This window comes from Rhinoderma darwinii, chromosome 9 (genome assembly GCF_050947455.1).
Source record: "Rhinoderma darwinii isolate aRhiDar2 chromosome 9, aRhiDar2.hap1, whole genome shotgun sequence".
Classification (NCBI taxonomy): Eukaryota; Metazoa; Chordata; class Amphibia; order Anura; family Rhinodermatidae; genus Rhinoderma; species Rhinoderma darwinii.
The window spans coordinates 61,017,621-61,040,169 of NC_134695.1; the positions used below are offsets into that span (position 1 = coordinate 61,017,621).

A 22,549-nucleotide genomic window follows, 5' to 3' on the forward strand; every position below is an offset into this window, starting at 1 on the left:
ATATATATATATATATATATATAAAAAATACATCTTATTTTTGTGGTATCCTGTTCTATGGCACAGCTTAGTCTGTTACACTATTTCATGCTTTTGGGGTAATGGAGCTCTATGGATATGTTTATCATGTACGTTGGGACCTTTCCTGGCAAAAACGTTGTGTGAATAGTGCCTAATTTGCATTCCATCAAGGTCTGGTATGTTTGGCTGCAAGAATACCACAACTCTGATCAATCCTATTATGAGTCAATGGTGATATATTCTAAACTGAAGCCATAGATTATGAACCCATCCTGCTGTAAATGACACTGATATAATGGCCAATCCAAACCGGATCAATGGGTATAATGGGGGTTATTTGTGTTTTTTGTTTTTTTTTTTGTTTTTTGCTGTCTTTAGCACAGCAGAGATTCCTGCATTTTGGGCTGCGGGGAAGTCCATGTACATGGGGGAACTCTGGGCCACTATTTCTTTGACCCTTTTATGCTGAAGATGTTTAAATATGCTTCTAATATATTTCCCGCTCTTTTTAGGACTACCGGGGAGGTGGTGTCAGGTGTTGTGAACAAAGTATTTAATCAGCCAAAAGCCAGAGCAAAGGAGCTTGGGATGGATATCTGCCTGATGTACATAGAAATAGAAAAGGGGGAAACTGTTCAGGAGGAGCTGCTGAAAGGCCTAGATAACAAGAATCCAAAGATTGTGGTTGCCTGTGTGGAGACCCTGCGGAGAGCCCTGAGGTGAGCGCTCGCTCTGTTTTGGGCCATTACACCCTTTATTAGGCACGTCCTTATGTCGTGTCTTCTCTTCACAGTGAATTCGGTTCAAAAATCACGTCCCTGAAGCCAATTATTAAAGTGTTGCCAAAGCTTTTCGAGTCTCGAGAGAAGGCGGTCCGAGATGAAGCCAAGCTCCTTGCTGTGGAAATCTACCGCTGGATCCGAGATGCTCTGAGGCCACCTTTACAGAACATTAATCCAGTGCAGGTGAGACAGACTGTACCCGATAAAGGGTTTTCTAGGACACCTCTTGGGTTCTCCCAAATGTAAGCAGATCTGTCAGTGGCGTTACATAAATCCAATGGGCGCTGCTTCATACGTGGCGTTGCTCATGTGGATGGGGCAAAACCATTCCTACCTTTTTTGATTCCCATGAGCTGCTCTAATAGTTGCTGTAAAGATTTTGCTTGAGTGGTTTACTCTAGAAAACCTGTTTTCCTATAAGCTATTGGGGAATTCTTAATAGATGGGGTGGTCCTCTGGTCCAAGTCCAAATCTTAGTCAGAGTGGAGAGCAGTTATAAAGAGTCTCACTCTGGGGGACCTGTCCTGTATTAGACATCCCGTTAATATGTATAACTGTAATGTTTCATTTCCCCTGTGGTGGCGCTACAGGAAAATTGAACACTTGCTGCCAGGTTTCCCCACAGGTAATAGGTGGTTGCAGGGGGTCACTTTGTGATCTGATTATCATTAAGGGACCCTTCCAAGGAGTAGGGAACATCCAAAGTAGAGAATCCCCTTTAAAAAGAGCATTAGAAGTATACATTATTAGTTGGCTCATTTTATTTTTTATTCAGTCTAGTTTTAAAGGGGTTATCTGGGATTTTAAAATTGGCCTATCCTAGGATAGGCCGTCCACGTTAGATCAGTGGGGGGGGTCTGACTCCCGTCGATCAGCTGTTTGAAGGGGCTAACTTCATTGCGTGGCTGCTACGAAAGTACCTGTGACAGTACAAACCGGAATGAAACGTATGTAAACAATGAAGAGGCTGCAGCGCTTGTACGAGTGCCGCTGATCAGAGGGGTGCAGAGATTCGGACCCCTACCGATCTACTATTGATGGCCTATCCTTAGGATGTGACATCCATTTTAAAATCCTGGATTACACTTTTAAGTAAATTTGATGCCTCATAATCTCCCCCCCCTTTCCCACGGCCTGTCTGCAGCTTAAAGATCTAGAAGAGGAATGGGTGAAGATTCCACAGTCCGCACCCAAGCAGACCCGTTTCCTGCGCTCACAGCAAGACCTGAAAGCAAAATTTGAGCAGCAGCAGGCAAGCGGAGATGTTGAAGGTGCGTCTTATAAGTCCTATGATTGGTAAATGAGGCTTACTGTAGCTGTAGTGTTGCTAATGCCGTCATGTGACTCCTCTTAGACGACTGTGAGGATGAAGTCGTGCCGCAGATCGATGCCTATGAGCTTCTAGAAGCTGTTGAAATTCTCTCAAAATTGCCGAAAGATTTCTATGATAAAATTGTAAGTACTGGTCCTCTAGATAACGTTTTTGAAAGAGGTTGTTTTTCAGAAAAATAACTGATGAATCTTTTAACAGGAGGCCAAAAAGTGGCAGGAGAGAAAGGAGGCCCTGGAAGCTGTGGAGATCCTGGTCAAAAACCCCAAGCTTGAGGCCGGTGACTATGCAGATCTTGTGAGGGCGCTTAAAAAGGTAAGTCTTGTAGAGCGGGTGTAGCTTCCGCTAGTCATTGACTTTTATTATTGAAGGGTAACTAGACTTTTAAAAACTTTTGACATGTCAGAAGTTTTGAGTGGTGCGGGTCTGAGCACTGAGACCCCCCACGGATTGCTATAGTGAAGTGGCGGAAGAGCTTGGATGAGCACGGTGCTGCTTTCTTTCTGACCGGCTTGCCTTAGAAAGCCAAGCGAGCGGTGTGCGGACTCCTAGACTTCCTATTGAGCCTGTGCACTGCTCTCAGGGAAGTTGGTTAGAAATTAAGCTGCACAGCGTTCACCCGAGTGCTACTGCCGCTTCGTTTTAGCGATCAGTGGGGCTCTCCGTGCTCAGACCCCCACCAATCAAAACTTCTGACGTGTCAAGCGGTTTTTAAAAGTTTACTTACACTTTTTTGCTAAACTTACATTTTTTTTATTATCTGACAGGTGGTTAGCAAAGACAGCAATGTAATGCTTGTAGCACTGGCTGCCAAATGCCTAACCGGGCTAGCCTCTGGCCTCAGGAAGAAGTTTGGGTCATACGCTTGCCATGTGAGTAGCGTGTGTATGTTCAGTTGCCACAAAGCTGCAGTGCCTTGTTGGTGACTCGTGTAGCTTGGGATTGTAAAGCCACAAGTGTTTAGTAGTCATGGGGTGTGGGCATCCGCTAGCGTCTTCAGCATACGTTGTCCTGCTTCTCCTGTAGTGAAATGTCCGAGGTCTAATTCACACATTAGAAGCACGCTCAATGTTGTGTTATAGTCTGTTTATTTTAGGTTGCCGATGGAGCAGGGACGAGGGACATGAAGTCCCATTAGAATGAGAAATATAAGTGATCCACTCTAAAACATTTACTGTAATTGGGGGACCTGGACTTCTTGGACACAAATCTGCATTAAAAACAATTGTTACTTTATTGCAACGTGTCTTCAAACCTGTCGGATTATTGCAGTCCTGTTTCGTGTACGGACCTGTTAGTAGCAGAAATGTAATAGTCTCCAAATGACTTTAGGAACACCAATATCTAGGAAATATACGGCACTCGGATAGTGGTGCTCGAGTAGGATTCCACTCCGTAGTAATATCAATGCGAGAACTCGGCACTCAAGTTTTGTGGTGAAGGAAATGTACGATTTTACTTAACACCACCATATAATGTTTATGGCATAAATCTCAGAACAATGGTCCCTTCTCCCCACCAAGTGAGGTGGCTGCCGCGTCCAGGTGCAGACTCGGTTAAGAGGTGGCCGGGATTGTGGAAGAAGCTGCGCTCACTCTGCTACACTGGTTTTCTTCACTCCCATAGAATAAAACCCTATAATGTGTAGATGATATAAAGGGGAAGTTCTTGCTCCATTGCATTAAAAAAAAAAAAAAAAAAAAACTTTTCAATTACTTTTTTTTTTTTTTTAAGCAACTTTGCAAATCTTGTTAGCGTCAGTTCACTGGTGTTTTTTTTTTGGGGGTGTTTTTTATGCTGATTCCGCATCTGAATCAGCGAGTGGCTTTTGGCACCTCACGGCGGAGAAAAATAGTCATGCAATTTCCTCTTTCGACCTCCCCATTGATTTTTAACGAGCGGCAGAAGAAACCTGTTTTGTTTTTGCCTGTGGTTTTTGGAATAGCAAAAAAAAAAAAAAAATCTGTGGGCAGAAAACTGGATAAAGACTTTTGAGGCTTTTTTTTTTTTTTTCCCCCTGCCTGTCAAACTGAACCAGGCCTTTAAAAGTTTTCCAGTGTTCTTTAATTATACATTTATGTATTCATGATTTTTGTATCAGGGATCCATCGTTCTCAATAGCGGTCACCTGACGCCCTCTTCTGGCAACAGGCCGTACATCCAGCACGTAAATTTACTCTGCTCGTCCCGTCCCTCAATATACATGTCACTACTGGCGAAACTTACATGGGCAAGTTCAAGCGCTCATACTCGGAGCTTGCACATACTTTATGAACCACGCATGTGCTCTGAGCAACTGCACTTCAGACTGCCCATGTACAGGACGACACATACATGGGGGAGTATGCTCGCGTGACCCGGTGCACACTTATGCGCTGGGGACTACAAAGGGATGACGATGACTATGTTGGGGGGGGGGGGGGGAGTTAATAAACCAGGAGGGAGTTGTACTGGGCAGGTAGAAGACCAGCAGGAACTGCAAACGAATGAATTTTGGGAGCTGTAGTTGAACATGCCAACCAGCGGCAGTGTAGGCAGTTTTTAGAGCATTTCCAACTCCTGGAAAAAAAAACCAAGCTTATATTAAACAAACTACCTTTTGTGTCTATACTTTTATGGAGACCCAACCCAGTCTTTCCCCTACTTCATGTTAAAATACGTTTTGAAGGGTTACTAAGAGGTACGAGTATGACTGACTACAAACCAGCCCTGTAGTCTGTTACCATGGAGACAGACACATCTGTATAGTAACTACTGTGGACACGGCAGGTTTTTAGACTACTTGCAAAGTTGCGGTTTTTTTTTTGTTGTCGTCCCCCCACCCCCTGCTTATTACTGTAAATGAATTGGTTGCCTTTTTATAGTTTTCGTTATTTAAGATACTGTTTGTTTTTTTTTTTTGTTTTTTCAAGGCTGTGCCAGCTATATTAGAGAAGTTTAAAGAAAAGAAGCCTCAAGTAGTACAAGCCCTGCAGGAGGCCATTGATGCCATATTTCTCACAGTAAGTGATCATTGTGGTTTAACCATGTGTGTGTCTAGGTGGTCTTGAGCCTTTTTTTATGCATGTGTATAAACCGCCATTCTCCTTTAAGACAACACTACAGAACATAAGTGAAGATGTCGTCGCTGTCATGGATAACAAGAACCCGGCAATAAAGCAGCAGACTTCTCTATTCCTTGCCAGAAGCTTCCGCCACTGCACTCCAACAACTCTGCCGAAAAGTCTACTAAAGCCGTTCTGCGCTGCACTCCTGAAGGTAAAATCTGAAATCAAAGATGGTGTCGTCTACAGAATTGATTGATTTTTAGTATACTGGAATGTGATAAATACTGGCTTGTCTGGTTGCACCGCAGCACTGCAATGACTCTGCTCTGGAAGTTCGAGATGCAGCTTTCGAAGCCCTGGGTACAGCTCAAAAAGTAGTTGGCGAGAAAGCAGTTAACCCTTTTCTTGCTGATGTGGACAAGCTGAAGCTTGACAGGGTAAGCTGATCTAATTGGGTAATTCTAAAACCTAGTGTAACCTGTACTTGAACATACGGCTGCCAACATAGTCTTAGTATTTTAAGAAATTGCACTGACCCCCCTCACACACAGATCAAAGAATGTGCCGACAAAGCTGAACTAGCCAATGGCAAGAAAACGGTACCTGGAGAAAAGAGAGAAGCCAAAGCACTTGCTCCTGGGAAAGCGGCGCCGCTAAGTGCAGCCAGTGATAAGGAGGCAGCTAAACCTGGGATGGCACCTAAAAAAGCACCACCTGCCAAGGTACGTGACGTCAATGTATAGATCACTCTCTACCACCGAAAGGTTAAAATCTTTTAATAACTTGAATTGAATTTTAAGGCTGGAGGTCTGGTGAAGAAGGGTAAAGCCCCAGCGTCTGGGGGTGGAGCAGCAAAGGGAAAGAAGGGGGCAGATGTCAAAGAGGTGTTTGAACAAGAGCTCTCTGTAAGTATTGTGAAAGTTCTCTGGGTAACTTGTACTTTCAGAGAAGCGGTTTTGTGGTTGTTCTGTGACATGTCTAAGTGATCGCTGTTCTTGTAGCCAGAGGCCTGTGAAGAGAAGGCGGCAGCAGTTCTTCCTGCGACTTGCATGCAGCAGATGGACAGCAGCAACTGGAAGGAAAGATTGGCGAGCACGGAGGAGTTCCAGAAAGTAAGCGACCCTCCTGAGACCATGGGCAATAGCAGCAAGCATAGGATAGAAACCGGAGACCTGGGGGAGAAGGCAGGGGGGGGGGGTTAATATTGGTAGAAAAATTGTGTTTTTTTTACCTACTTTGGAATCTTATGATTTATTGCGGTGTCTCTGTTCAGGCTGTTGAATCAATGGAAAGGAGTGACATTCCCTGCCAAGCACTGGTCAAAATGTTGGCCAAGAAACCAGGTTTTAAAGAAACTAATTTTCAGGTTTGTCACCAGTTTACCCCCCTTTTGTGATTTTTACGAAGTTTGCTCTAGATCTACAAACTATGTTGTAAAATCTGTCTCTCGTAGGTCATGCAAATGAAGTTGCACATTGTGGCTCTCATTGCTCAGAAAGGCAACTTTTCAAAAACTTCTGCCAATGTGGTCCTTGATGGGCTGGTAGACAAAGTTGGAGATGTGAAATGTGGAGGAAATGCCAAGGAAGCTCTTAGCGCTATTGCGGAGGCCTGTACGCTTCCTTGGACTGCTGAGCAGGTAATGGACTAACCATGATGTGTGTCCGCTTACTACTGGATATTGAGCTGCAATCTCATCCATTACATGTTCTATTTTAGGTGGTCTCCTTGACTTTTGCACAGAAAAATCCTAAGAACCAATCGGAAACCCTGAATTGGCTTTCAAATGCAATAAAAGAGTTTGGTTTCGCAGGGTAAGTTTTTTTTTTTTTTTTTTGGTTGTTGTTGTTGTATTCATTGAGGCGTCGTGCCTATGACCGTGTGAGTCACTGCCTCCCCATGGGAGTCCTGTACTGAAAATATTCTTCAGTACTGGACCGTATTCCCGTGGGGAGGCAGGGATGACTGATGCTAGGAGCCCGGCTCTCTGAACTGTGTCCGGTCCAGGAAATGCAGCCGACATGCGGTCCGTATATCAGACCGAACACTGTCGTGTGCACGAGGCCTGAAATATGGGAAAGGATAACTAGAAAAATGTATTGCCTACAAACACACTATACTAATACCCATGTATTTTCAGAATCAATGTCAAGGCTTTCATCAGCAATGTCAAGACTGCACTCGCTGCCACGAACCCTGTAAGTTTCTTGTGTTTTTTTGAGGTTTGGCTTTTTGTGCTTATTTGTTTGTTTATTTTTTTTAATTTTGAGTTCCTCTGGCTCATAACCTCATATAATCGCAGGCTATAAGGACTTCTGCCATCGCGTTGCTGGGTGTCATGTTCTTGTATGTGGGAGCTCCACTGCGAATGTTCTTTGAAGAAGAAAAGCCGGCTCTTCTCGCTCAAATTGATGCAGAGTTTGAGAAGGTAAGTGCATTCCCGCACCACTTTAGGTCATATGTTGTAGATGTTTCCATCACCACTTTTTTTATTTTTTTATTTATTTTTTTTAAATGTGGATTAAGTTCTGTGGCTTGAATAATATGCACTGGACCCCAGAGCCTCAGTGGGCAGTGACATTTGGGTGTGATGTGCGTCTGGGTATTAAGTGATATTGCATCACTTAAAGTTTTCATTTTAACAGATGAAGGGACAGACTCCTCCAGCCTCAACCCGTGGGTCTTCCAAGTCTGGTGCAGGAGGAGATGACGGTGAGGAGGGGGAGGAGCAGGAAGCGGCTCCCGCTGATATCATGGATCTTCTGCCACGGGCGGACATCAAGTAAGTTTACGCTTTTTTTGAGCCTTCAATGGCATATACGGAAGCCTTTCCGGGATGCATCTTTTAACCATGTATTTTCTCTAGTGACAAAATAACTTCTGACCTGGTGTCTAAGATGGGAGATAAAAACTGGAAAATCCGCAAGGAAGGTTTAGATGAAGTTACAACAATCCTTAATGAGGCCAAGTTCATCCTTCCGAATATCGGAGAACTTCCAAGTGCCCTCAAAGGTCGTCTCAGTGACTCAAACAAGATCCTCGTACGTATTCACATATTGTAACTTCTATAGCCATAAACTATTAAGGACTCTGTTTGTTTTATTCATATTGAAGAGTAGGTTGCACTGCTGACGTTTCTTTGTTAAATCCTAATGCCACGATATGATGCGTTGTAGTCGGGCAAACCAAATTACCTTCATGATTTTATTTAACAGGTTCAGCAGACCTTGGGTATCCTGCAACAGCTTGCCACAGCCATGGGTTCCAATATTAAGCAGCATGTTAAGAACTTGGGTATGCCCATTATAACCGTCCTGGGGGATAGCAAGGTGAGCTCTCGAATACATCCTGATTTATAATTATCTTTAAATTTCTTTGTTAAAGGGTAACTAAACCTTCATCACACTTCTGACATGTCATAGTGACCTGTCCGATCATTTTGATCGGTGGAGGTCCCAGCACTGAGACCCCCACCAATCGCTAAAACAAAGCCGCAGAAGTGCTCAGCCGCTTAGTTTTTGTTCTGCTTTTTCTGGAAGTCTGATGTAGCGGTGTACGGGCTCAGACTTTCTATTGAGTCGGTACACCGCTACATTGGTTTCCGGAAAAAGCCGAACCGCAACTAAGCGGCTGAGCACTTCTGCGTCTTCGTTTTAGCGATTGGTTGGGGTCTCAGTGCTGGGACCCCCACCGATCAAAACTTCTGACAGGTCACTATGACATGTCAGAAGTTTGGACGTTTAGTTACCCTTTAAGATTGACTCTACTATGAACCATTATCTATAATACCTGCATCATCCTCAATGTTTGTCTTGGCCATATTGGAGAGCTTCATGAGCGCCTCACTCTGCAGACTCAAGTCGTCCATATATTATATATAATTGAAATGGCCTCCCATTTCCCGGCTGCTACAGCAATCATGTGAGGCCAGTAGCTTCATGAGACAACCCATTTAAGGGAGTGTTGTCTGGTTTTTCTTTGGCTCTGTTCACACCAGTGTCTGAGGCTCTGTTCCGAGCCTTCGTTTCAGAATCGATGGGGAAAAAACCCTGCATGGAACTGTTTTTCCCGTCAAAATGACGGATCCCATTATAAGTCAATGAGGGCCATCGGACGCCATTGGTATCCGTCCTATGACAAACACAGCACTACATCCTGGTTTCCGTTATACATGGAAATCCGGACGCACGTGTGAACAGAGCCCAAGTCTGAAAGACAAACCCATATGGTTGGTAGTCAATTTATTGATGTTCAATTGTATCTGTTTGATTTTTGTTAGGCAAATATCAGAGCAGCAGCGCTGGTAACCCTTAATTCTTGGGTAGAGCAAACTGGTATGAAGGAGTGGTTAGAAGGGGAAGATCTCTCCGAGGAACTGAAAAAAGAAAATCCATTCCTTAGACAAGAGGTAACAATTTTGTTGCTTCTATTTATAAACTACTATATAGGAACGTGGCACAATTGCCTGTATTTAACCATTTGAATTTTTGCCTTTTTTCCAACTTATTTGCACAGATATTGAGTGTTTATTGATCTCTTTGGTGTTAAAATATTTCTCCTTCTTTGTAGCTCCTGGGATGGCTGACAGATAAACTTCCTACCTTGCGTACTGTACCCTCAGATCTACTGTTCTGCGTTCCCTATTTGTTTGGCTGCCTGGAAGACCGTAATGGAGATGTACGTAAGAAAGCCCAGGAGGCTCTGCCCATGTTTATGATGCATATTGGATTTGAAAAGATGTCTAAAGCAACTGGCAAACTCAAGGTAAGAAGCCGCTTACATTCTCATTGTCCTACATGATATGAGTGGGATAAGGATTTTATTAGTCCTCTTCACTGGTGGAGACTTTCAGCATAAGCCTGAAGTTAAAATGGCTTTTTTGTGCTTGACTTTATATTTGTAGAAGGTGTCTGAGGGTACGTTCGCACGAGGCAGACGTTTCTGTGACTGCCATACGTCTAAATGGGGATTTCAGAAACCACCCCATTTAGATGGCTGAAATAGGGTGTCTTGTGCTATAAATTCCCCCCCCCCCCATCAAGTCTGCAGCGAGTGAGCCTACCCATATCTGTACAACTTCAATCGACATGAACTGTTTTTTTTTTTTGTTTTTTAACCATCTAGCTAATCTAATAGTATATTTGAGGTTTATTTTTGTAACTTACTGTTAAAGTTTTAGGTTAGGCAGGAAGTGTGGGTGTGGTGTCTTCACAGCCTCCCAATAGAAGTCTTTGGGGAGGGAGGGGGAGCAGAGGCAGACATCCTGCTAATACAAGTCTACGGAGATGGGTGGAGGGGGCAGAGAGACTCTGATGCTACTGCCCATAGTCTATGGAGGGGGGAAACAGAGACAGGAGAGAGACAGATGTGCTGCAGCTTCTAGGAAGTATTATATCTCGCGCCATTGCTTGATTCTCTGATACATTGCTCATTACTGCTTTATAATCTCCTCCATGCTTCTATATACATGTGATCGAGATAAGGAAGCGGGATTCCCCTCTGTGTGTGGTATATGGAAGACCTGATCACAGTTAAACTGCTCAGACAACTGAAAACTAGAGCCTGCAGAGGGGAAAACTGCTAAATAATGCAGAATACAAGTCATGCAATGGCCAGAAATAGTTATTCCTCATGTACACACACGACCGCTTACCCTGAAAAGTTAAATACAGAAGTAGGACGTCCTAGTGGTGGGAGAGCCAGGAAAGGTTTATACATATTCGTGCATGACCAAGGTAACAGCCCACGTTTTATTTTATTTTTCCCCTCTCTTGTACTTCAAAATAGCGTATGTATGACTTTGATTAACCGTTTTCAACCTGCAGGTCAGTCTGTAAAAGTGGGTAAGTTGCATCTCCACTCCACGCAGATCCTGGCGTAGAAAAAGTGCCATCCTTTTAGCCAGTGTGGTGTATGTGGTGACAAATTTATTGACGGTACCTGCACTAAATTTGGAGCCATATATGTTGGTAAACTTAGCGGAATTTTCACTCCGACATTGGATTAAAATACCACGGTTTATACATGAGGGATAATGTTGCTGAATCCTGAAGATCTCCCTTTGTGGAGTGATGGTCTGTGACGTCCTTATTACCAGTGTCTAACACAACGCGTTCTCTTCTAGCCTGCATCTAAGGACATTGTCGTCGCTTTGCTGGAGAAGGCTAAAGCCAACATGCCAGCCAAACCTGCTCCACCAGCAGGCAAGACCTCTTCTAAACCAGCAGGAGCGTCAGCGCAAGCGTCAGCTCCTGCAGCTGGTATGTATGCGTAGTCTTCACTAATCATTGTCTTTATGACTTAGATTCATGTATTGAGCAGGCAGCTCTTAGGCCTCATTCACACATTGCAGATTTTACCCGACTTTTGCAATCTTATTTTGAAGCCAAAATTCAGGAATGGATTCTAAACACAAGGGAAATCTTAATGGAAAGATTTAGACTTGTCTTTGCATCCAATGCTGATTTTGGCTACAAAATACTGACTAAGGCCTCGTGCACACGGCCGTGCCTGTAATAACGACCCACAATTGCAAGTCCGGCTGCCGCGGGCTGCGTTTTCTGGCCGTGCTCCCATACAACGCAAAGATCGAAAAGTAGGACATGCTCCGTAATTCCCGGCACGGACACCTATACGGAAAGGTGTCCGTGGCCAATAGAACCGGGCGGGTCCGTAATTGCGGACCGTATTGAGGTCCGCAATTATTATTTTTTACGGTTGTGTGCATGGGGCCTTAATCTGCAATGCATGAATTAGGCCTAAAGGTATGTTCACACGCTGAGTCACAAACGGCTGAAAATCGCAGCGCTGGTTCCAGAGAAAACTGCCTGATTTTCAGCCGTTTTTAAAGCTGAAAACGCCTTTTCTAGACTTTTTTTTATGGGCTACGTAAAAATCCGCCCCGCCTGAACGAAATTCCTTTTTTCCCATTGAATTAAATGGGCAGATGGTTTTTAGGCGTTTACTGGTTTTCAGACTTATTTCGAGGCTTTTACGCCCCGAAATATGCCTGAAAACTCCAGTGTGTGAACATACCCTTACAGGGTGTTGTGGCGATCAGGAACATGGGTGTAGATCTGATACGTAGACTTTGAGCGATCGTGGGACAGTACTGGCGTATGTTTAAGCATAACGCCACCTTCTCTCGTTTGCTAGTGTAAGACGTCTCCTGCCGGCTTCCCTAATAGTTTTATTATTCAATAGTTGTATGCGATTCTGGACCGCCTGCTTCAGAGAGTAAGCCAGACCCAAAGAAGACCAAACCAGGTGCCCCAGCAGCTAAGGGAAAGGTATGTTCTCCATTCTTAAGAATACATTTTGCACACTATAAATGCAGAAAATCTCCCGTTAATGTTAGCCGTATTTCTTCATTGTATACTTGAACCCCTGTGTTCTCTAAAAATGCATTATGCCGTTTAAAAGAAATATTCTTGCTGCTCTTTAAAGCCACAGTACTCTCTCTATAGAACCTATCTGTGTCATCAGATGGTAATACCAGTATGACGCCAACGAAAGCTAATACCAGCATGTCCAAAGCCAAGCCAGCTAAGCAGGCGGTAACACAATGGCACTTCTAGGAATGGGTTTTTTGCACTTGCGTGTACTTCTCTATCTTTGCACTTCATGGTGTGTATGATGCACAATACTGAGTACATGTAGAACTTCCGGATGGAAGGAGCTGCTTGGAGGATGATGAGTTGCACGCGGGGTGCGGCAGTGCCGAGCACTGCTCGCTCTTCAGACCAAAGCTGGTGACGTAACCAGGTGCACAGGGGCCAGCTGACTCCATAACGCTCACACCACTCTTCATTTTCCTTGGTACACCAAAGATTAACCCTTAAAGACATCCGAATGTTGCCAGATTGGCCATGAGCCACATGGGAAGATGTCATAGTCCGTACCTTATTAATCTTCCCTGTGTTTGCCCTTAGGCTGTGCCCGCCAAGAAAGTGCCAAGCAAGCCATTGGTGAAGGATGAAGAGGACCGGTCCGGACCCATTTTCATAGTCGTTCCCAATGGTAAGGAGCAGAGGTTGAAGGACGAGAAGGCCTTGAAGGTGAGTTATGGTGAATCATGTCTGTCTGGGCTTTTAATATCCTTTTTCACTTGTGTTACTGTTGGGTCCGTGTCGTGGGTGTAGGCGCGGTTTGTAGGAAACTGACACTTGTATTTGCACTGACGTGCTTAATAAAGTACAATGCCTTCTGTGTTGTATGTGCTGTTTATGGTATTACAAGACTCCCGATGCCTTCATTCAACACCTATTCCGTTATTGGGCTTGGTCTGGTTTGGAATCTCCCATTGACTTGGTCTACGTTATTACTTTGTGTTGCAGGTCTTGAAATGGAATTTTCCAGCTCCTCGTGATGAGTACATTGAGCAGCTAAAAACACAAATGTCTACCTGTTTTGCAAGATGGCTACAAGATGAGCTGTTTCATGCCGACTTCCAGCGCCATATAAAGGCCTTGGCTGTAATGACTGATGTGAGTAACGATTCTTTTCATAGTGCTTTTAATATTCCGGTCAGGTCTTGGTTCTGCTTGTTACAAGAATTGGTCACCTTCTGACATTGTGCAGACACATACGTGTCCTTCCTACCCACAATAGTTGCTTCAGTTAACTTGCCAGCGGTATTGCTTCACATTGACATCCACTCGGTCAGCAGATTGTTGGTGCTGAAGGGACCGCCAATGTTTGACAGGGTGTCTAGCAACCCCCTCCAAAAAAAAAAAAGCATCAGTTTGCCCTAATACAACATATGCTTAGTGTTTTTCCTGACGATCCCCTTTAACTGATGCAAAGAGTTTTGTTGTTTTTAACATGTTTGGTTTGAGATTTTGCAATATTGCAATCTCTCAGACAAGTTAGAGGTTTTAAAGGGGTTGTCCAGGATTAAGTCTTTCTTCTAAAAATTGACGCACCTGCCCACGCGTTGCCTTGTATTGCAGCTTAGTTCCATTGAAGTGATTGGGGCTGAGTTTGCAGTACCACCCACAGCCTGTAGACAGATGTGGTGCTGTTTTTAGAAGAAAGCAGCCAACCCCTTTAAATATCCTTTTTAAGCTTTCTTTAAGTTGAGTTCTGTTTCCCTTATTAGCACTTGGAGACTGAGAAGGAAGGAGTTATTAGCTGCTTGGACCTAATTCTTAAATGGTTTACCTTACGCTTCTTTGACACCAATACCAGTGTCTTGATGAAGGTCCTGGAATACCTGAAACTGCTCTTTGCCATGCTTAGCCAAGAGGAATATCATTTTACAGAGCTCGAGGCCACCTCATTCATACCGTACCTGCTGCTGAAGGTGAGTGGTGTCTGGTCGGCTGTGGTGGGAGAAGCTGCTGGAGGATGATGAGTTGCATTAAGGGGTCTGCAGTGCTGTGTACTGTGGTACCCCACAGAGTTAATGTGGTGACACAACCATATGCACAGGGGCCAGCTGACTCCATAGCTCTCCCACCGCTAGTCTGCTTATTTTATACTGCAGTATTCAGTGCTTACATTTGCAGTACAAAAAACCCCTGCAAGGAGCATAGAATGTTTAACCCTTGGGTTCGTCTCTGGGATCTCGGTAACCCATGCTTCTGGTCTCTTCCACAGGTAGGCGAGCCAAAAGATGTTGTACGAAAGGATGTGCGTGCCATTTTGAGCAAGATGTGCCAGGTGTACCCAGCCAGCAAGATGTTCAACTTTGTGATGGATGGGATTAAGTCCAAGAACTCCAAGCAAAGAGCAGGTTAGCTGTGCAACGTGTGTATATATACAGCTCCTAAGGGTATCCGATGTGGCTTTCCCTTCATTTTCTGTTTTGTCTGTCTGCACAGAGTGCCTGGAGGAGCTTGGCTGCCTGGTCGAATCCTACGGTGTGAATGTTTGCCAGCCAACACCTGCCAAAGCTCTGAAGGAGATCGCGGTACACATAGGAGATCGAGATAACTCTGTGCGCAATGCTGCTCTCAACACCATAGTCAACGTGTACAACGTCCATGGAGAGCAAGTCTTCAAACTCATAGGCAATGTAAGCATGTCCGTCTGGCCGATAAAAGCTCACCACCTCGATCGCCGACTTTATTCATTGCTTCTATATATGGATTTCTCCCCTCCAGCTCTCTGAGAAAGACCTGAGCATGCTAGAGGAGAGGATTAAACGTGCTGGTAAGAAACAGGCTGCGGCTGCCCCAGCCAAACCACCAGAAGAGAAACCTCAGCGTGTCCAGAGTGCCAATGCCAGTGTGCTGCGGAAAGCCCCTCCTGAAGACATATCTTCCAAACTGAAGTAGGTTCAGGAGCCAGTATTGAAATGCATCTGGTCCTTCACTCTTGTATTGTGTGTCCGTTAGTAATTAGCAAAGCACTAAATGTTCTGTTTTTCTATCAATGCTTTTCATTGGACAGAATCATGTACCGCACTTATAGGATGTAAGTATTGTCCTCAGGATTATTTCTCTGCAAAACCATCAACACATTAAATGTCCAGATTAGTGTTGTACCGTTCAGTCTTTTAGAAGGATCATGGTATTGGAAAAAATGCCTGTAACCCCTCCCTGGGTACACATTGTATTTTGACAGATAAAGAAGATTTTTGCTTTAAAGTAATTGTCTACATTTAACACCATATTGTCTCTGGATTCAATACTTTATGTGGATTTCTTTATATAGTGATCATTGAAATGGTTTTCTGATAAAACGCTTCAAATTCCGAACAGTTAAATGATAAAATTCTGTCTGCCCAGTCACCACTAGAGGGAGCTCACTGCATACTGTTGTATGGAGTTCAATATATGAACGGATTGCGGGGAGCTCATTGGCTCCCTCTAGTGGTGGCTGCAGGCATACAAAATTTTAATTTTTAACGGGGTTGACTGGTGTCTAGGCTTTCGTTCATTCTGTTGTTTACAGTCAAAGCATAGTTTTTGAAGTGGCTCCTCTTCTCCACAGTCAAGCCCGGAACATGGGAGGACACCCAGAACCAACCCATATGGTTCCCAGAGAATTCCAGTTGGATTTGGATGAAATTGAGAATGATAACGGCACAGTGAGGTGTGAGATGCCAGCATTAGTTCAGCACAAGCTGGATGAGATCTTCGAACCAGTCCTAATCCCAGAACCAAAGTAAGTTGCCGTTTGTACCACGTAGATGTATATCCTGCCCCAGTAGTTGGCTACTTGCAGTGGAAAAAATACTGGCAGTTTTGTGTTTGTTGCAGTTTTCAGCATAAAACGTTCTCAAACAGATTTAGGTCGGCTTCACGTGCCAGTGTTCGGTTCGAGATACGGACCATATGTCTGCCGTGTCACCCAGACTTCTAGCATCAGTCATCCATGATGCTGCGAGCCGCTGCCTCCCTGCGGAGTACGGTCCTCTACTGTAATAGTGTTTGGGACTGTAGTACTACAGGGAAGCAGTGATTCAAAGCATCGTGGATGACTGATGCTAGAAGTCTTGGAAACGTGGCCGCGTGAAGCAGGCCTTAAAGGGTATCTAACGTTTTTTCCGGAAAGCTGATGTATCAGACTTACTATTGAGTCCGTCCTCTGATACATTGATTTCCCAAAAATCCCGACCAAACTAAGAGGCTGAGCACTCACACGAGCGCTGCAGCTGCTTTTGTTTTAGCGATTGATATGGGTCTCAGTGCTCGTACCCCCAGCAATCAAAACTAAGGACATGTCACTATGACATGTCAGAAGTTTGTTAAACATTTAGCTACACTTTAAGCAAATACCTTAGACTTAAAGTGGGGAACCTGCCAGCAACTGTTAACACCTTACCCATGCCATAAATGTACAGAACAAATGCGGGCACAGGAGCCATGTCTGTATTATCACCAGCAGGAGGACGGCTGTGATTGGCAGCCTCCCTCCTGTGGCAGCAGCAACGATTGAAGATTACTGATCCCAATAGATGCCATTGTCTATGGCAGCCACAGCACCCATGTGATAACAATGGGAGAGGCTGTGGACGGCAATCAGTCGTCAAAGTTCTGACCATTGTATGTTTCCCACAGGATTCGCGCTGTATCCCCGCACTTTGATGACATGCACAGTAACACGGCTTCTACTATCAATTTTGTGATCTCCCAAGTTGCCAGTGGTGACATTAATACCAGTATACAGGCTCTAGCTCAGGTAACAAACTCTTATTCTGCTCAGTGAGAATACATTTTCGTTAGGTTCAGTTTTCAAAATGCTTTCTTTTTATTTTTTTGTTTACAGATTGATGAAGTTTTGCGTCAGGAGGATAAAGCAGAAGCCATGTCGGGTCACATAGATCAGTTCTTGATTGCTACTTTTATGCAGCTCCGTCTTGTGTACAACACCCATATGGCAGATGAGCGGCTGGACAAAGATGATATTATACGTCTCTACAGTTGCATCATCGGCAACATGATATCAGTAAGATGGCGTTTGTGGAAATTGTATTTTATATATTTATTCTCATTTTCTTTTATCCTAGTTTAGATTTGGGTGTCTTATTATTATTTTATTTTTTTAATGTGTTATCCCTTACTAGTTTGACACTCCTCCATCCCCTTCCCCCAGCTCTTTCAGATGGATTGTCTGGCCCGGGAAGCTTCCACAGGAGTTCTGAAGGACTTGATGAATGGTCTTATCGCCCTAATGCTTGACTCCAGGGTGGAAGATCTAGAAGAGGGACAACAAGTTGTGCGTTCAGTCAACCTCCTTGTGGCTAAAGTGCTAGAGAAGTCCGACCAAACCAATATATTGAGGTACGGCCTTGTGGTTCTAGATAATGGCGATCTGTAACTCGTATTGGGTAGGAGTTTCTACTTCTTGTGACCTACGTATCTGTCATTGCAGTGCCCTCCTGGTGCTTCTTCAGGACAGCCTACTTGCCACAGCCAGCTCACCCAAGTTCTCAGAGCTCGTCATGAAGGTAATTGTTATCTAGTTTGGGTGGAGCAATGCGATCTATAGTAAAACCATAGAATTCTGTTCTGGACAGTGTTTTTAGATTCCTACCTTCATAAAGTGTTGGGCACGTGATCCCTATCATCCCGTCATCTGCTAAACTGAAAATTTGATTAAACCTCTTACCCAACCCTTTGTCCCCGACTTCTGTTTGTATGTTAAATTTCAACAAGCCTGATCCTTTGTTCTTAAGGGAGATAATTCTTCTCCTGATTTGCGCACGCACGCCGAACAGTGTCTGACCGCTATTCCTCCTGACCTCCCCATACAAATGAGCTTTCGACTGACTGCTATTGGAGGTGTATGGTAATCTTAATTGCGCAAAAGGAATGTCCATAATAAGCTGTCAGATTTTTGCCCCATAAGATCAGTTGGGTATATATTATTCCCTTGGTCTCTTTAGTTACTGTCCTGTTTCTACTTGCAGTGTCTGTGGCGGATGATTCGACTTCTCCCTGAAGCCATAAATAATATAAATCTGGACAGAATTCTGCTGGATATCCACAACTTCATGAGGGTCCTGCCCAAAGAGAAGCTAAAGCAACACAAGAGTGAGCTGCCAATGAGGACTCTGAAGACTCTGCTGCACACTCTGTGCAAGCTTAAAGGCCCAAAGGTAGGAAACGGGTGATCGCTTATGTGGTCTTGCACTCCGCCTCCACTTTTATTAGTGTTGGCTGCATAGTCCTTTTGAGGAGGCTTTTCCAATACAATTATTTTTTATTTTTTTTTGTAAATACTTGTATTCTAAATTAACCCCCTTCCCTCCACATTTTTGTTTTTTTTAGCTATATCGCTATATGCAGCCATATAAACACACTATAACGTTACTGCAGTGTCCTGACAGTGAATATACATTACCTCCAGCCAGGACGTGATGTCTTTTCACAATCCTGATACTTCTGTAGCGTCTGTCAGATTTACAGCAAGGCAAGCGTAATCTCGTTTTAAATGACAGGTTACATCGTAATCTCGTGAGATTACGCTTCCCTTGCTGTAAATATCACACACTCTACAGAAGTGTCAGGATTGTGAATATTCATTGTCAGGACACTTGATTAACGTTAATGTGTGTGTATGTGGCTGCACATAGTGATCTAGCTTTATCGCTATCTGCAGTGTAAATGAATGGAGAGGAGTGTATGATGCTGATTGGTCACCGTCATACATTCCTCTGTACAACGCCCACTTGGCCAAAAAGTAAAACGCCCAGTTCATTAAGAAAGTCCTTAGCATAAAGCTAATATAGGTCATAAGCGCCGATCACATCATGTACAATATAGGCTGCTTATAATGTTGTGGAAGAGCCTTTTAAAGTGTCAGCTATAACATACAGCCAGCACGCTCCATACTCTGCACCCCCCCCCCCCCCACACCCAACCTCTGCCATACCCTATATATGCCAAATGTCGGAGAGCTGTGGCATTTTCTTAGCGCTCTGCTTTGTCATGTTCCTGTTATTCTATCTGGAAACATATGAATAAATTAACTGGGCATTACCATTTCTACTTCTCAATGGGCGGATTGCCAACCCACTCCGACATGGACCAGTCAGTGTTGTCAGACTGTGAAGGTCACGCCCTATTGACAAGGGGAAGGGTAACACCGTTAACTGTTTCAATGTATGAAATATTTTAGAATCGTTTTGTTTTCAGATCATGGATCACCTGAGTATGATTGAGAATAAGCACGAGTCTGAGCTGGAGACTCACCTCCTCCGCGTTATGAAGCACTCGATAGACGGCACTGGTTCAAAATCCGACAAGGAGATCGAAAAAGGAGCATCCCGCACTGTGAGTTGATCCTCCACTGGCCTAATGGACAGATTTAGATTTGCTTTCGACGCGAATATCTATAGCTGCTTTACATGTGTTGGCAAAGTACTGTATGAAGACCGGTGTCTGCCAGAGGGTTGTGGACTTAGTGCCTGGTTTTGTTTTTTCTCGAGGAGGAAAAAGCTTCAAAAGCAAATGTTAGTGACTTCCTTGCTGAGATCTTTAAGAAGATTGGCTCTAAAGAGAACACCAAGGAGGTAAGGGCAGTCGGTGAGCTTTTTGGAAAGACCTTTTGCACAGGGGTCGTGTGTTTTTTTTGTTTTTTAAGTGTGAAGTTTTTATCCCCGTAGGGTCTAGCTGAGCTCTATGAGTACAAGAAAAACTTTTCGGATGCAGACCTTGAACCTTTCCTCAAGAACTCCTCCCAGTTCTTCCAGAGCTATGTGGAACGCGGACTCCGTCTCATTGAAATGGAGCGGGAAGGAAAGACCCGCATCACTTCTACAGGTGAAACCCTCAGCGATAAGTCTTCTCTTCTCTCACGTGGTTACGGCTTTACATGACAGACTGCTGTGTTTGACAGGTTCTCATGTGACCGAAATAAATACTCTTCCAGCAGTCACCAGTAGCGCTTCCTCTGCTACAAATGCCAATGGAGAGGAGGTGGGACCTTCCGTCTATCTGGAGAGGCTGAAAATACTGCGCCTGAGGTGTGGGCTCGATAATGCCAAGGTAAAGACTTGATAAAGTGACTGCAAAAGTGAACATGCCATTTAAACGGGTTTACCCAGAACCCTAAATTATTGCCTATCCACAGGAGCGATGATCATTTCCTGATCGCTGGGACTTCCACCGATTGGGTGTCCTGTACCCCCTAGATCCTCACTGCAACCCCTAGTGAGGAGGAGCTTGAGTGGAGCGGGAATTGAGCATGCGCCAGCCGCTCCACTCAAGGTTTGACTGACAAACGGAGTGCTGGAAATAGCCGGGTATGAGGCAGGTTTTCAAATTGACAACCTCTATCCTCGCAGCAAGGTGGATGATTTTATTAATGCCATGCAAAGAAAAATCCGCACAAGTATTATGTGGATTTGCTGCAGATTGTGTACAAATTGTCTCTGAATATTGCCTTTAAAGAGGTATTCCAGCAATAGGCCTTCTGCCATCTGTGTAGAATATAGAGGTTTTTGGTCGTGTGCTGCCGTCTCTTTAGGAGTCAGTGGCCTGCTCAGCTGTTTGCGTATCTCTCGTGGTTAAAAAAAAAAAAATCTACATAAACACGAGTACGCACGCTAAAACGTAAGTATTGTGTCTAGAGGTGGCGTTTATTGTGGTCCAGGTTTTCTAGATCTTGTATAAAGACTGAGCGTTCTAGTAAGGACCCCATAAGCCTTCTGATATAAAGGGGGGCTCCACCTTTTTGGACTATATCTAATGATCTGACCAGGTTGGAGCGCATTGATATCGTGTATAGTTTTGCTCTTGGATGACCAGATCATGATTCGTCGTTAATCTTTTTATTCCATACCCTCTGTCTCATTCTAGCAGGATGAGCGGCCTCCACTCAGCTCCCTGCTCTCGAAGACCTCTACTCCGTCAGTGGTATCCTCCACTGACATGCTACACAGCAAGCTCTCCCAGCTCCGGGAGTCACGTGACACGTTCCAACACTTGGATCTAGACTCCAACCAGACCCATGCCAGCACCACATCGTCCACCACCTCTTCGGCCACCACAGCCAATATCGACGACTTAAAAAAAAGACTGGAAAGAATTAAAAGTAGTCGAAAGTGATTACCTCGCTCTAAGCCTCGCGCTGACGTTTCTTCCTCTTACACTCTCTAGGAGTCTTGTCTTTGGCTCAGTGGCTTTGTCTAGGCCTATTGTTTTATGTATCATACTGTGCATTTCTTTGTTCTCGGGGAGGGAGAGCAACATCTTCTGTGGCTGAGTATTTGTACATATATATATTGCCGTTCGGACTCCCGTTGTGTTTTAGTGTACATTCGACCTGTTCTATAACTAACTTCTTTACTCCTTTTTTGTGTCTAGTTTTAATCGTCCATTACCATGGCTCTTATATTTGTAGCTATGTGGCTGTTTTTTGACTTGCTTTTAATTTAACCTAAAGCAGCAGATCGCTGATTCTGTATGGAATCGTAAGGCATGGCATGAAAATGTTTTTGTAAATAAAGTTTGACATAAGTGAGTACTTTGTAAATGACGCTGTTTTTCAGTTGCTCCAGTGTTTTTTTGACCTGTACATTACAGTAACTAATCCACAAAGGCCGTGTACCTCCACCTAGCTCTCGCTCTGAGCCGTAAAGTCTGGCGTTTTAATTCTCATGGGCCGTTATAATAAAATAATTTTAAAACTATTCCTTTTGGAGTAAATTTTATTGATGACAAATATTGTGTATAGGGGACCTGTCCTGTCCTACATTGCCCATCCATATCAATGGGTTGTCTGTGTACTGTGTAATGCTTAATTTCCCCTGCGGTGGCGCTGCAGGGAACTTAAACACTTGCTGCCAGTGTTCCTGCTTACAGTTGATCACTCTCCTAGCAGGGAGACACTGTAATCTACTTATTGTCAAGGAACCCTTCTACCAAGGAGGGATAGTCCAAAGTGAAGAACCTCTTTTAAAGACTGGTGAAAAT

General features: G+C 44.1%; 1 protein-coding gene and 2 non-coding genes across 9 annotated transcripts in view; all 3 read left to right on the forward strand.

The window, feature by feature from the left end:
- The window catches only part of CKAP5 (cytoskeleton associated protein 5), a 39,340-nt gene extending 17,074 nt beyond the window's left edge, over positions 1–22,266 (forward strand). For 4 of the 7 annotated variants that reach the window (XM_075837891.1, XM_075837892.1, XM_075837894.1 and 1 more), the window contains exons 4-45: positions 534–740; positions 815–986; positions 1,948–2,074; positions 2,158–2,258; positions 2,335–2,448; positions 2,901–3,005; positions 5,046–5,135; positions 5,227–5,391; positions 5,489–5,617; positions 5,732–5,902; positions 5,981–6,085; positions 6,182–6,292; positions 6,454–6,546; positions 6,634–6,819; positions 6,900–6,994; positions 7,321–7,378; positions 7,483–7,608; positions 7,826–7,962; positions 8,047–8,221; positions 8,396–8,509; positions 9,460–9,588; positions 9,750–9,944; positions 11,305–11,440; positions 12,384–12,469; positions 13,112–13,237; positions 13,517–13,666; positions 14,281–14,484; positions 14,781–14,916; positions 15,005–15,198; positions 15,287–15,456; positions 15,576–15,599; positions 16,119–16,292; positions 17,189–17,309; positions 17,397–17,576; positions 17,724–17,911; positions 18,003–18,078; positions 18,541–18,729; positions 19,769–19,906; positions 20,062–20,145; positions 20,239–20,395; positions 20,472–20,620; positions 21,434–22,266. In XM_075837891.1, coding sequence (XP_075694006.1) covers positions 534–740; positions 815–986; positions 1,948–2,074; positions 2,158–2,258; positions 2,335–2,448; positions 2,901–3,005; positions 5,046–5,135; positions 5,227–5,391; positions 5,489–5,617; positions 5,732–5,902; positions 5,981–6,085; positions 6,182–6,292; positions 6,454–6,546; positions 6,634–6,819; positions 6,900–6,994; positions 7,321–7,378; positions 7,483–7,608; positions 7,826–7,962; positions 8,047–8,221; positions 8,396–8,509; positions 9,460–9,588; positions 9,750–9,944; positions 11,305–11,440; positions 12,384–12,469; positions 13,112–13,237; positions 13,517–13,666; positions 14,281–14,484; positions 14,781–14,916; positions 15,005–15,198; positions 15,287–15,456; positions 15,576–15,599; positions 16,119–16,292; positions 17,189–17,309; positions 17,397–17,576; positions 17,724–17,911; positions 18,003–18,078; positions 18,541–18,729; positions 19,769–19,906; positions 20,062–20,145; positions 20,239–20,395; positions 20,472–20,620; positions 21,434–21,682 — 5,836 coding nt within the window. In that variant the 3' untranslated portion in view covers positions 21,683–22,266. The remainder of the gene's footprint in view (positions 1–533; positions 741–814; positions 987–1,947; positions 2,075–2,157; positions 2,259–2,334; positions 2,449–2,900; positions 3,006–5,045; positions 5,136–5,226; positions 5,392–5,488; positions 5,618–5,731; positions 5,903–5,980; positions 6,086–6,181; positions 6,293–6,453; positions 6,547–6,633; positions 6,820–6,899; positions 6,995–7,320; positions 7,379–7,482; positions 7,609–7,825; positions 7,963–8,046; positions 8,222–8,395; positions 8,510–9,459; positions 9,589–9,749; positions 9,945–11,304; positions 11,441–12,383; positions 12,470–13,111; positions 13,238–13,516; positions 13,667–14,280; positions 14,485–14,780; positions 14,917–15,004; positions 15,199–15,286; positions 15,457–15,575; positions 15,600–16,118; positions 16,293–17,188; positions 17,310–17,396; positions 17,577–17,723; positions 17,912–18,002; positions 18,079–18,540; positions 18,730–19,768; positions 19,907–20,061; positions 20,146–20,238; positions 20,396–20,471; positions 20,621–21,433) is intronic. The other 3 variants (XM_075837897.1, XM_075837895.1, XM_075837896.1) reach the window with 3 other exon arrangements.
- On the forward strand, positions 12,863–12,969 carry LOC142661347 (small nucleolar RNA SNORD67). Its single transcript, XR_012850713.1, has one exon. It is a non-coding gene; the product is annotated as a small nucleolar RNA SNORD67 (small nucleolar RNA).
- On the forward strand, positions 14,522–14,629 carry LOC142661348 (small nucleolar RNA SNORD67). Its single transcript, XR_012850714.1, has one exon. It is a non-coding gene; the product is annotated as a small nucleolar RNA SNORD67 (small nucleolar RNA).
- Positions 22,267–22,549: the final 283 nt, after the last annotated feature.